This window comes from Capsella rubella, unplaced genomic scaffold, assembly GCF_000375325.1.
Source record: "Capsella rubella cultivar Monte Gargano unplaced genomic scaffold, Caprub1_0 scaffold_7, whole genome shotgun sequence".
In the NCBI taxonomy this organism is placed as follows: Eukaryota; Viridiplantae; Streptophyta; class Magnoliopsida; order Brassicales; family Brassicaceae; genus Capsella; species Capsella rubella.
This window is the reverse complement of record NW_006238917.1, coordinates 347,610-360,392: the sequence shown is the minus strand read 5'-3', so window position 1 is coordinate 360,392 and position 12,783 is coordinate 347,610. Positions and strand designations below refer to the sequence as shown.

The 12,783-nt window shown below is 38.8% G+C and overlaps 3 protein-coding genes across 5 annotated transcripts; 2 read left to right on the top strand and 1 right to left on the bottom strand.

Annotated features, from left to right (window-relative positions):
• Window positions 1-212: 212 nt before the first annotated feature.
• LOC17880111 (chromatin remodeling protein SHL) lies at window positions 213-2,270 on the top strand. 3 transcript variants are annotated; one of them, XM_023779375.1, is made up of 5 exons: window positions 224-396; window positions 477-822; window positions 1,150-1,218; window positions 1,650-1,782; window positions 1,899-2,270. In XM_023779375.1, the coding sequence occupies exons 1-5, from the start codon at window positions 324-326 to the stop codon at window positions 1,962-1,964; spliced, it is 687 nt and encodes a 228-aa protein (XP_023635143.1). In that variant the 5' UTR covers window positions 224-323; the 3' UTR covers window positions 1,965-2,270. The 3 variants fall into 3 exon arrangements, with proteins under 3 accessions (XP_023635144.1, XP_023635145.1, XP_023635143.1); XM_023779376.1 differs by lacking the exon at window positions 1,899-2,270 and having other exon boundaries at window positions 213-396; window positions 1,614-1,686; XM_023779377.1 differs by lacking the exon at window positions 1,899-2,270 and having other exon boundaries at window positions 215-396; window positions 1,682-1,776.
• Window positions 2,271-2,868: 598 nt separating this feature from the next.
• On the top strand, window positions 2,869-4,597 carry LOC17878763 (cysteine protease RD19A). Its single transcript, XM_006283901.2, has 3 exons — window positions 2,869-3,432; window positions 3,517-3,636; window positions 3,875-4,597. The coding sequence occupies exons 1-3, from the start codon at window positions 2,974-2,976 to the stop codon at window positions 4,400-4,402; spliced, it is 1,107 nt and encodes a 368-aa protein (XP_006283963.1). The 5' UTR covers window positions 2,869-2,973; the 3' UTR covers window positions 4,403-4,597.
• Window positions 4,598-5,307: 710 nt separating this feature from the next.
• On the bottom strand, window positions 5,308-10,891 carry LOC17881016 (V-type proton ATPase subunit a3). Its single transcript, XM_006286145.2, has 18 exons — window positions 10,645-10,891; window positions 10,165-10,209; window positions 9,927-10,049; window positions 9,724-9,831; window positions 9,422-9,529; window positions 9,161-9,334; window positions 8,770-8,907; window positions 8,293-8,400; window positions 8,091-8,198; window positions 7,832-7,980; window positions 7,542-7,695; window positions 7,144-7,304; window positions 6,822-7,028; window positions 6,536-6,719; window positions 6,362-6,445; window positions 6,075-6,268; window positions 5,942-6,001; window positions 5,308-5,845 (listed from the first exon to the last, which is right to left on the bottom strand). Exons 1-18 carry the CDS (start codon window positions 10,792-10,794, stop codon window positions 5,641-5,643), a joined length of 2,460 nt encoding a protein of 819 aa, XP_006286207.1. The 5' UTR covers window positions 10,795-10,891; the 3' UTR covers window positions 5,308-5,640.
• Between the last annotated feature and the right edge of the window lie 1,892 nt (window positions 10,892-12,783).

Sequence of the window (12,783 nt, the reverse complement as noted above, 5' to 3'; positions counted from 1 at the left end):
ACGTGGCTAAATTCTACGTGATTCACGACAAAGGGAGCGGGGTAGAAGCGAATACTTCACACGCGCTTCTTTTAAAAGCTGACGTGGTTAATTGACTATCTGATATTCTCCTTACCCATATGACCCCTGCTTTCCTCTATATTTACGATCCTGCCATTCTTCACCCAATCGCACGCTGATAAGACCCCCTATGACTTGTTCTTGCCGTACCCCGCGAGGCATGGGATTAATTTCTGACCTGTATACTGAGAGAAAACTAATCGCCAAGTATAATATTTTTTTGCCTCACTTGAACGAACCTTCATCACACACACCTTCTTCAGATGCCCAAGCAAAAAGCTCCAAGGAAGCAACTCAAGTCCTATAAACTCAAACATATCAACAAGACGATTCAAGGTACGTCTGGCTTCTTCAACCCCCCAGTTTGATTTCCTTTCCCTTCCGTTAATTGTTCGGTTTGGCTGTCGTGGTTGAAGAGGGAGATGCTGTGTTGATGCGGTCGTCGGAGCCGGGGAAACCGTCGTACGTAGCGAGGGTAGAGGCGATCGAGACGGACGCGCGTGGATCGCACGCGAAAGTTCGTGTGAGGTGGTATTACCGCCCCGAGGAATCTATCGGAGGGAGGAGACAGTTCCATGGAGCCAAGGAGGTTTTCCTCTCGGACCACTTTGATTTTCAAAGCGCCGATACGATCGAAGGCAAGTGTAAGGTCCACAGTTTCAGTAGCTATACCAAACTCGACTCCGTCGGAAACGACGACTTCTTCTGTCGTTTCGAGTACAATTCCGCCACCGGCGCCTTTATTCCTGACAGAGTTGCCGTGTATGTGTCTCTCACACTCTCTGTTACCATATTGATTCTGTTACTATTCGAGAATGGATGATTGAATGATGATCAACTGTTAGATATCACCTTATAGCTTATTAAAGTGTTTGGTTTGTATCTAAGCTTTTTTGGAAGTTATATTAGATGCGACTCTAGTGTGCTAGCGGAGGCATTGAGTGTTCTTCTATAACTTATAATAGTTTGTAATCTAATTGGTTTATGTGTAAGGGTTCCACGAAGCTGTTTTTGCAAGATATACTCACTTGAGTCTTAGCTAGGTTTTTTTTTGCAATCTAAATTGGGTTTTTGTTTTTCCTTTGGCAGGTTCTGCAAGTGTGAGATGCCGTACAACCCTGATGACTTGATGGTTCAATGCGAGGAGTGTTCCGAGTGGTAAGAGTTCCCTTGCTTGAAACTCTTTTTTAATATTCTTAACTCACAAGCTGGAATTGCTCATAGCCTCATATGGTTTAAGTGTCTTAAATGAGTTCTAGACTCCTAGTGGATATGCTATTGAGATTGCTTAAGATGAATGCATCCCTCATTCATTAAGTTATGTGATGCCCTTCCTTGCTCATGCATAGTCTTATCTGATTCTATGGAAACTAGTGATGAATGGGAGCAAAAGCCGATATTTTGGTCTGAACCCCTTTAAAGATGTTGTGAGGATATTATAACTGTAATTTACTGATTGATGTCAATATTGATCTTGGAATTGTTATAAACTTTTGTCTTTATTTATTTTATTTTTTTGTAAAGAGGATTTTGTTGCGAATGTCTTTGTCTAGTGCCTTGGATGTTACAGCAGACTAACATTGGCTCAGGTTTCATCCTTCTTGTATTGAAACAACAATAGAGGAAGCTAAAAAGCTGGATCACTTCTACTGCGAAGAGTGTTCCCCACAAGAGCAGGATTTGCAGAACTCAAATTCAACTTCTAAACACAGAGATGTCAAGGTATTTATTTCTATGAAAACAAATTGAACAGCTGAACGCCTGAACCTTAAGTATACTATGTCTTGTTAAGGGGAAAGAAAAGCTATTGATAAGTTTGGTCCTAACAAAACGAACAGGTGAATGGAAAGCGCAACTTGGAGGTAACCAAGCCGAAGAACAGACAGACTAAGCGACCAGGTTAACATAAACCTGTAAAGGCTATATATATATATGTGGGGTGAGTTGAGTATCAATCATATAATATGTAAAAGGTGGTTTGTTTTCTATCTCCCTCTCTAGTTTTTCTTTGTTAAGAAGGAGGGTTTAGGTCGTTGGCTTGATTATATGTATAGTCTATGGTTCCTTATCTGCCTTTAAGTTGTCACATAAAAAGTTTGGGTAAAATGGTTATGTTTATAACACAAAACAAAGAGAGGGTCGGTTGCTCATTTGGTTGTTGTTTCTACAATTTTGAACTCGAGAGGAAAGTGATGACTTTTGAACCAAAACCCGTGCTTCATTCTTTATTATGGGTCTTTAAACGCCAAATGCAAAGTAACAAACATGGGTTAATTAACTGTATAAATATAGTAGCAGCAGTAGTTGAATTTCAAACAATTAAATTTAGGATCTAATAAATCAGTAGAACACTTATTTAATTTTAACGTCGTGTATCAAAATTTTGATAGAGGAGAGGAGACACGTTAGGTTGGAAAACATATATAAATCAAAGAAGACAAATATTGCAACTTACGTTTCCAGTTAGAGCAGCGAGGAGCAGTAGAAATAAAAGAAAAAAGAATAATAATTTGTTCATGTAGAGGACGACACGGCACTGGTAAACAAGTTGAACCTATCCCACTCCATTATTCCATACCCATTCAACTGTGAAAACACGTGTTTGGACATGATTGGTTAACTCTTCTTTTTCCCGTTTCCCCATTGGATAAGCAATAAATATCTTCCGATTTCTCCGACTTATGAATAATAATAACAAATAATATCTTCTTTTCATTATCTTTAAAGAAACCGAAAGCTCATCTCCAAAGCGAAAAAGACATCTTCTATACATACACACATACACATTCACGTTGCGTGTGTATATCTTCTTCTTTCACCCCCCCCCCCTCCTCCTTCTTCTTACTTAGGGTTCTATATTAATCCTTCTATTTTGCTCTCTCCTTTCTCTCAAATTGAATCGAAACAAAATCAATGGATCGTCTTAAGCTTTGTTTCTCCGTTTTCGTTCTGTTTTTCTTCATCGCCTCCGTTTCGTCGTCCGATGTCAACGACGGCGATGATCTGGTGATCCGTCAGGTGGTTGGTGGAGCCGATTCCGAGGTTTTGTCCTCGGCGGATCACTTTTCTCTCTTTAAGAAAAAGTTCGGCAAGGTCTACGCTTCCAACGAGGAGCATGACTACAGGTTCTCCGTTTTCAAGGCCAATCTGAGGCAAGCGAGGCGTCACCAGAAGTTGGATCCGTCGGCGCGTCACGGTGTAACGCAGTTCTCAGATCTGACTCGCTCCGAGTTCAGGAAGAAGCATCTGGGGGTTAAAGGTGGGTTTAAGCTTCCCAAGGATGCCAACAAGGCTCCCATCCTCCCTACCGAAAATCTCCCTGAGGAGTTTGACTGGAGAGATCATGGTGCTGTTACCCCCGTCAAAAATCAGGTACTCGTTGATGATGCAAATTTCCTCCTACTCGAATTCGTTGACTCTGGATGTTTTGCTGATGTCTTCGGTGTTACCAATTAGGGATCTTGCGGTTCTTGCTGGAGTTTCAGCGCCACCGGAGCTCTGGAAGGGGCTAACTTCCTCTCTACCGGCAAACTCATCAGCCTTAGCGAACAACAGCTCGTCGACTGTGATCACGAGGTTTCACTTTGTTTCTCTCTCTATTCCCTGTTATCCTTCGAGGGCATTAAACATTAAGGATTTTTATATCAGTGTCAGATTGTGTGTTGTGCTCAAAGTATAGATTTTTTACAAGATGTTCACGGTTTGAGATAATTAGGATGATCAATCTCAGCACTTTGTTCTTCTTGCTTAGTTTTAATGAGTTTTGTTACTTGAAACTTGTCTAATAAGTGTTGCTATCATCTCTTTATTGCAGTGTGATCCAGAGGAGGCAGGTTCGTGCGACTCTGGTTGTAATGGTGGGCTAATGAACAGCGCATTTGAATACACCCTCAAAACCGGAGGGCTCATGAGAGAAGAAGACTATCCTTACACTGGAAAGGACGGCCCCACCTGCAAGTTAGACAAGTCCAAGATCGTTGCCTCTGTCTCCAACTTCAGTGTTATCTCCATTGATGAAGAACAGATTGCTGCCAACCTTGTCAAGAACGGGCCTCTTGCTGTAGCCATCAACGCTGCCTATATGCAGACTTACATTGGAGGAGTCTCTTGCCCTTACATATGCGCTAGGAGGCTCAACCACGGTGTCTTGTTGGTGGGTTATGGCTCGGCTGGTTACGCTCCAGCTAGGTTCAAGGAGAAGCCTTACTGGATTATCAAGAACTCGTGGGGAGAGACCTGGGGTGAGAATGGTTTCTACAAAATCTGCAAAGGCCGTAACATTTGTGGCGTTGACAGTCTTGTCTCCACTGTTTCAGCCACAGTCTCAACTACGGCCCATTGAAAGCATCGGCGATAATGTTAATTACTTTGGTGATTTGTGTGAGCGAGCTCTCTGTTGCGCTGACTCTCTTATTTATCTCTGCTTTTTGCTTGTAAATAAAATGCATTCTGTTGAGCAATGCCGTACAATGCTCATTAGTAATGGAGTTGAATCGAAGAAAATGGGCCGTTAATATTTGCCTAAACTTTTAACAAACTCTGTTTACAATGGGCCTAATATAAGTTTTAATCTAATGGGCCGTCTATAGCCCACAGCTTGATATTGATATGCCTAGTGATAATAAAAACGGCGTGCATGTGCTGCTTAAAAAACGTAAACGGACAGCAACAAATGCATGCATGTATAGCGGTTAGGAGCTAGGCAGTTCCCACATTTAGCATTTTTAATGGAAAGGGAAGTGGTTTTACAACAATTGAAACTCACATCACGCACTACTTTGTCGCGTAGTTAGACACGCGCCTGTTTTTCTATGCTATATAGTCCAGGGATATCATTCAGTTTCCAACAATTTAGGATTTCCTTATTTCACTGCGCGTGGGGAAGTTTTAATCAACTTTTTTTTTTCTCTTTTAATCCGTCGCTATTATTATTATTATTATTTTATTTTTTTTAATATGTATAATTTTGGTTTTGTGCAGCATTTTTTTATGTTAATCTTTTAACCAGAAATGTAATGTTATATATTTGGTATTTGCCACGTCTCACAAGATAACGCTCGAACAAAATATCAAATAAGCGAAAACAATCGAAGTAAGTCGGAAGATGTGTTCAAATTAATCGCACGCGGCACATTTCGTAAATCTGTATTCTTTTTTGAAACAAACAGCATTTTAATGGGCTCATAAATTTTGTTAACAAACAACACTTTAATGGGATTATAAAAATTTCACTAGTGGGCCATTAAGTAAGTCCCATGGGATTGGAAAACAACATAGATAGACATGTATGAGGAGCCTCAATTCCTCACTCTTATTCAACATTATCCACAGAGCTTATTATTTAAATCCAAACAAACAAACAACAACAAATGGGTTTTTTTCCTCATACAGATCCCATCATCCCCTCTCTTTCTTTTTTTGGTAAAAAATTATCTCCGCAGGCAAATAAATAAATTTAACTGACCCTTATACGGAGCGAAGGGGAAAGAAAAAAATGTTGGATTTTAATAGAAAGAAATAAAACTTGTTTGTACCTTATATATATATGCAAAATGCAGAGGATGAGAGGAATGAATCACATCACTCGTCTTCGTTTGCAGTGAAAATGAAAGTGAAAGGAGCGAACTTGTAACCATCTCCTTCGTAGAATTTGTTCTGAAACTCAACCCAGTGGAGACGCAGCGCATGCAGGAACGCGCTTAGTGTCTCCATCACCAGCAGCACTCCCACAGTCGCGAATATGAAGACGATGATCCCAACGATCAGGATCAACACATTGTTGTACCTGTTTTGTTGTTAGTACCAACGAGACACAAAAGTATTAGCCATGTTATAGAACAAAAGGGGGGGGGAGAGAGAGAGAGAGAGAGAGAATGCATACCCCCAAGCGAGAAGGAGGACCTTCTCATAGAAGACTGATGATAGCTCTGAGTGGGCAAGACTGAAACAAAATAATGGATATTAAGCCATGAGTATAGGTTATGTAATTCATGTATAGCTTCTACTACTCATACCTTAGAGCCCAAAGACGCAGGTAAGAAGCGGTGTTGGAAACAGCTCCAAGCACAAACTCTATGGTGTGAATCAGCTGATGCACAAATATCTCGCTGAATTCAAACTCCTCGTGCCCATGGGATCCTCCGTTTGTCTCCACATGAAGACTCTCATCTGTCTCGTCTAGAGGTGCGTATGACTGACCTTGATGCCTCTGAAGAAGGAAACCGCGTTTAGGACGATCAGCAAAGTATAAGAAAACAAGACCTTATAAAAAAACTTGTAAGGGAAAAGGAAAGAATCTCACAGCTTCATGTTGTTTCTTCAAGATGAACGGCTTTGGAAGCAACATACACGGAACAGAAACAAGAGCCAGAAAGAGAAGCACAAGCTGAAAAATGAGGAAAGGGATGAGTGAAGCTAAACATATGACAAGCTTTTCTAGATCTCGTTACAGCAACTGCTACTGGGAGATACTAACTTGCACTATTTTCTGGTGAGGGAAAAGTTGATTCTCTCCTAACTCGTCGGTTGGGCTCAGGAACATATATATCATTACATGATACAAATCTGCTTGAGAACCAGTGCACCACTTTATGATGATGAGGACCGAGAGATAGCCAAACAAGCTGTTCAAGAATATCATTTGGGGAATGAACTGGAACCTGCAAGCCGCAAAATTAGACGCTATGAGAATGACTGAATTTAATTGTTTCAGGAACTGGAGAGAGAGCACACTGTGGTCAGGAAACATCAACTTAACCCACCATATATTTACACTCGATTTGAAGAATCTAGCATTGAAGTAGCTCATTATTATTCCGAGGTTCATTTGAGAAACTCCAAGAAGGATTGACATTTTCATCTTCAGCGAGTTCAGGAATGGCAGCTCGCTGCGGGTTCCATGCCACACAGGATCTAGACCAAATGGATATGTGTCTCTGACCTTTATCAAACCAATTGTTGTAGCCTCGCTGAAGATAGAAATAAGAAAAGAATGAGATTCAGAACCGTAAAAATATTCCCTGTTTCCTGCTACTAATATGCTTTTTCGTTTATAAACCTAACTATTAGAACTAGCCTGCATACCTGCAAGAGGCATCACGGCAATCATAGGCTGAAGGAGCAAACAAAGGGTATGGTATAGAGAAGAACTCGTTGTAGATTAAACCAGTGTATATTGAGAAGATTGACATCATCAAAATGACATAACGCCCACCAAAAGCCATTTCCATAATATCCCCAAGTTTCTGTTGTCAGGCAGAAACGATTGAAGAGTAAGCATCTAGAACTTGCAAGCACAAAACATCAAAATGCAATAGACTAATCTGAACTTTAGAAATGTCAAGAGACTTTTAATTGCTTTCATATTTGCATGCAACTCTTTAAGAAAACAGACAGCTAAACTATAAGCAAGTTCTGCTGATGAGACAAATTCAATCTTGTGTTCACAGTCAGAACGTAAGTAACATCAGTTGGGGTATTACCTGGCTGGAAAGTTTCTTTTCTCTCAATATCAAGTACATCGTTGCAAGCAGAATACATATTCCATGCCCCCAATCACCAAACATAACAGCGAAAAGGAAGGGGAAGGTAACAATTGTGAATACACCTGGATTGGCTTCCTGATACTTCGCCACACTGCAGAGTAGTGATCATAGAATATTGAAGAAACTATGAGTAAAACGCAGTCTACAACACATTTTCTTATAATACAAAGGCTATCTCCAATTTCCTGTTTCCTAAACCGAGTCAAAAGCTCCAGAAAGACACTTACCCATACGCATCAACAATTTCCTGGATTGCAGAAGTAAATTTGTTTGTGCGAAAATAAGTTGGTGGCGACTCTTTGGTCCTTAGGACCTGGAAAATTGATCCAACCTGAGAATTGGAGTCAACGGCAGCTCGCTGTAATGCATCTTGAATCTGCACAACCAATACCAATTATAATTAAGTGCTACAAAACCAGTAACTCACAGTCACGGATTATGTTATTCAATTTTGCAATTGACAATGCAACAAAAATGACAACTCACTTCTTTTGATGCAAAGACAGGACTCCAGCCCTCGGCCACGAGACACTTCTTTGTCACATCAAGACTAAGCATGTTCAATGTATGATAGATAGCTTTCTCTTTGCGTACCTACAATCAGTAAATAAAAAGTTGACGTCATCTTGTATGAAGTATATAACAAATGGGTCAACACCCCCCAACATAGATCCACAAAGGATAATACCTTGAGGTTCCATAGCTCAAACTTATCTCCAATGCTCTGCAACAGAATGTTGCGGTGACCTAACCCAGCATCTATGGTGGTTTTAAGTTCTGATAATCGACCTGAAACCTGAAACATTGTAAAAAGGTTAATAATGGTAGACAGTAACGGTATCATCATTATGCAGTCTCATCATGACATTGCTAGCCTAAGATGCATCCTGACATGGATGCTATTCGACTTCTAACTAACAGGCACACAATTTCAGTACATCAATGATCAAAACATTATATTCTCATCCATTAGCTTTTATTAAACATCTGAGTGCCAACGAAAACCCAAAATTTTATTAATAACCATGACTCATGCCAAAAGAAAGTCATGTACAAAGAAAGAATACCAAGAAAAGTAAATTGGTCTACGACAACAACAACAAAAAAAAAAAGAATATTTACATTATATGTCAATAAGAACATTCATAAAAATGATAAAACATACCTCGGTTATCATTTGAGCTTGTCTTCCAAGGTCCTCACTGAAAGGATAACGATTGGCCCCAAAAGCTTCACATATTTTAAGAATTTTGCTTTTTGCTCTTTCCCCGGAATAGAAGACAACAAAAACATTTTTCTCAGCCTACAATATTGATTAAGTTAAAAGTTAATTCCAACTGATACACAGAAAAGTAAATCTCTGTTCTAAAGAGATCAGCTTTCCATGTTGAACAAACTCCTGGCTCTGTACATCGACAAAATATAGATAGATGCAACACTAACAAGTAGAAAATATTAAAGCCACGTATGCATTTTTATATTTCAAATATCTAGCATTTGAATGACCTTGCTTCCTATGTCTAAGAGAATTCAAGAGGAAAGCAGAAGCATCTAACCTTCTCCCCAGAGTTGGGATCAATGACCGGCTCCTCAATGACAGTCTGTCGAATAAAGATGTTTCCCCTAGTAGCACGGAATAGAATCCTCTCAAACACCATAGACTTTTCACGAGGCACTAATCCGGTAAGAAATCCAAGCTTTACTTGCTTTGTCGAATCAATGGCCTTCTCCTGGTTAAAAGAAACTATTGTGACTGTTGGTAACTAAACAAGAAATTACGAAAACTTTAAGCACGAGAACAGCTGCATTTTTCATACTTCCTGCAACAAAGGAGACTCCAGCAGATCTTCACCCGTTTGTTGTGATTCTATCTCTCTCTGTTGAGCCGTGGCACTTCTATGAGCAGAAGAAAAGAACTCACCAGCCTGAAAAGATAACATTCAGATAAATATAGTGTGAGATGACGTTCCTATTTAAGCATAACATCAGCCTATTTACCACCACAAAAAACTTACATACCAATAATTTATAACCTAACTATAAATTGAAATATGAAAAGATACTACTCCTTTCGTAATCCAAAATAACATATTCAAAGCCGTGAACTATAGAAATATACCTTTTGAAGAACCAACTTGTACTCCATAAGTTCATTATAGGATCGCTGCAACTTGTCATTATTAGCGTTGATTTCAACAAGTTCAGCTTCTAGCTCTCCAAGCTTTACCTAACAAGCCAGAAAGAAGGAAAAAAAAAAAAGTATATCCGTGAGAAAACGAGAAGCATGACATGGAAAATGAAAAGCATGTATACCCATTTTACCTCAACATCATCCAAATCGATGTCAATTTCTTTCTCAAGCATTTCCTTGGGTAAAACTCCTGCTTTTGACATTTGATCCTTGAAGAACCGTATTTTCCGTGCCATCTCTCCACATCTTTTTATCTTAATATATGAAACAAAAGAGGCAAATTATCACAATTGTAAGGTCAACTTATAGTGTAATTATAAGAAAAAGACTGTACTACATTCCTAAACAGTGACTTAAGCGTGAACTTACCTGAGCTGCATAAGTACGTTGGAAAGGGCTCTTCTCTGAATTTAGCTGAAATCAACATTAAAAAAAGAAAGGTTTATAAGAAGAGAATAGTGTACAACGAACACCAAAACCAATTGACCAAAGATCTGTGGTAATGAAAATCTATATTTCATCCTCTCTTACGAAAACAAGTAAAAAATCTCAAAACCAAATGCCAAAGTTGAACATTCAGGCGCGTATATTTATATCCAAGAATAGCACACAAAACGATCGCGATATTCAAATAACAGCTAGACAAAGAGGCTTCGAGTCCTATAAATCCTGAATGAAACCTTAGGGTTCCGATATCGAGATCAGAAAACCCCGTCAAAATCCCCATCGAAGGTCCAATTTCAGAGATCAAAACACGGATTGCAATGTAGATAAGAAAATGCACAAACGAATTAGATAAGTCGTCAACGAAGCATTGGAAAAAAGAGAAAGAGAAGGAGGAGTACGGACGTCTTTGAATTGGACGAGGCCGAGATCCCCAAGGTAAGAGACGGTGAGATGAGCAGATTCCATGGGAACAATGAGTTGAACAAGTTGCATCGTCTCTGAACGCATCAGATCCATCGACGGACAACAGCCACCACCGCGGCTTTCCCCCATCGTTCGTCGATTGAGGAGCTTTGAAAACCAAATGAGAGGAGATAAATTATGTGATTGACGATAATGTTTTGACAGAGACCACGGACGAGGCAAAGACGGAGGAGATGAGAGAGCTGTACATTTTATTTATTTATTGTTATTATTTGTTTTGTCTGCGTAGTCCCCATCGCGTATTTTTTTTTTCGTTTATCCCATAATTGCCCCCTCATGTTATCCCAATATTATTATTTTGCCCTTGCTTTTAGATATCTTCGTTACTGGGCTTTTAGTGGGCTTTCTTAAACCTGTTTCTTATTATTATAGGTTTGGAATTGCATGCATCAGAGAGTATCAATCTCCATGGTATGGGCTCCCATTGGCTAGGCTAAATCAATCACTATCGTGATATGCTTTTTTTGAAGTCACCCAAATATTGGCCCATGAGTAAGTTCCAACTAACAATCGCCATTTTGTTCCAAGATTCTTTTTTTTTTTTTGGTAACTCGGTTCCAAAGATTCTAAGTCTAAGGTCAATATTTCTTCTTCTTCCTTGTTCCTTTTTGGGCAAGTCATAAAATCTCAGTAGAATTCTCCAGGAAAACATAAAATTGGAAAAGTAGGGGGGTGTATTCAAATCATGATTTGGAAGGATTTTGTGGAATTTATAATATTTGAGATTCTAGGAGATTTAAGTGAGTTTTTAAGGTATTATGGTGGATTTGTTATTGTTTCCTATTTTAAAAAAATGAAATTAGCTTGAGATTTGATGACATTTGGTGAGATTTTAAAAAGAATTTTGGGTGATTTTAAAAGATTATCACATGTTAAAAAAACAAAAGAAGGATATATGATGAACATGTTTAACGTCAAGAACAGATTCAAAACTAGTGATGATTGGGCTTTTGACATATTCTCAGGAGAAACAGATCAGAGAGACAATTAAAAAACCAACAAACTCAAATGATACATGTGTGCTATAGAGAGTTGAAACAGACCCTCCATTGTCGCTTGTGACCAATGTGGTGAAGAATGGACTGAAGCAGATTATGCATATATTTGTGTGAGAGGAGATAAAATAAGCAGATTATGACTAGCCTCCCGTTTATTACAGATAGTGAAACACAATCACAACAACATGAGAGACCATGAAAATTTTACCAAAACAAAAACGTTGTGCAATCACGAAACCTTCCACACATCATTATTCATATCAAATCCAGAAAAAGCTTTATTTCACCAAGTTAAAATAATTCAAATCGATCCAAACCGTCTAACACAAAAGATTCAATTGAAAAATCCAAAAATAATATAAAGATAAGTACTCATATTGCATCATGATTCCATATTCATAGCATCTGTCCACATATGTGTAGCTATTGATGCTCTCCAATTATTAGCAAGAACTCTTTGTTGATCTTGAGTACCTTGAAGCTCTTCATTTGCATTATTTTCAGCATCATCTCTTTCGTCAACACCGCTTTCTTCAACATCGTTTTCTTCTGGAAGAAACACATCCGAACGACATTCTTTACGAAGATAGTTATGTAAAACAACGCATGCAAGTACTAACTCCGCTTGCGTTTTATACGGAAAGGGTGGTGCATATTTGAAGATGAGAAATCTTGACTTGAAGATGCCGAAAATCCTCTCTATCACATTTCGTAAACTAGAATGACGATGATTGAATAACTCATTTTGATTTACGGGATCTTTTCCTTGTCCCCTAAAGTCTTGGAGATGATAGCGAGTACTTCGAAATGGGGGCTAAAAAACTGCGACGATTGGCGAATCCACAATCAACTAAATAAAATTTTCCTGAAATTTCATAAAGCACACAAGTGATTAGATGAAATTGAATAACAAATTTTTTTTAATCATAATATAAATGACATACCTTCAGGAACTTTTAATTGGTTAGTGTTTCGTGTTAAAGCATCATGTAATACTTTTGAGTCATGAGCTGAACCTTCCCATCCACTAAGAACATATATAAATTCTAAATCAAAATTA

Excerpts from the sequence above, each read along its gene's own strand:
- LOC17880111 (XM_023779375.1), top strand. The coding sequence starts at position 324 with ATGCCCAAGCAAAAAGCTCCAAGGAAGCAACTCAAGTCCTATAAACTC. Across the intron at positions 823-1,149 it reads ATTCCTGACAGAGTTGCCGT|GTTCTGCAAGTGTGAGATGC; the intron begins GTATGTGTCTCT and ends TTCCTTTGGCAG. Across the intron at positions 1,783-1,898 it reads CTAAACACAGAGATGTCAAG|GTGAATGGAAAGCGCAACTT; the intron begins GTATTTATTTCT and ends CAAAACGAACAG.
- LOC17878763 (XM_006283901.2), top strand. The coding sequence starts at position 2,974 with ATGGATCGTCTTAAGCTTTGTTTCTCCGTTTTCGTTCTGTTTTTCTTC. Across the intron at positions 3,433-3,516 it reads TTACCCCCGTCAAAAATCAG|GGATCTTGCGGTTCTTGCTG; the intron begins GTACTCGTTGAT and ends GTTACCAATTAG. Across the intron at positions 3,637-3,874 it reads TCGTCGACTGTGATCACGAG|TGTGATCCAGAGGAGGCAGG; the intron begins GTTTCACTTTGT and ends TCTTTATTGCAG.
- LOC17881016 (XM_006286145.2), bottom strand. The coding sequence starts at position 10,794 with ATGGGGGAAAGCCGCGGTGGTGGCTGTTGTCCGTCGATGGATCTGATG. Across the intron at positions 9,832-9,926 it reads TCGATTTGGATGATGTTGAG|GTAAAGCTTGGAGAGCTAGA; the intron begins GTAAAATGGGTA and ends CTGGCTTGTTAG. Across the intron at positions 6,002-6,074 it reads CTGCGTCTTTGGGCTCTAAG|TCTTGCCCACTCAGAGCTAT; the intron begins GTATGAGTAGTA and ends ATTTTGTTTCAG.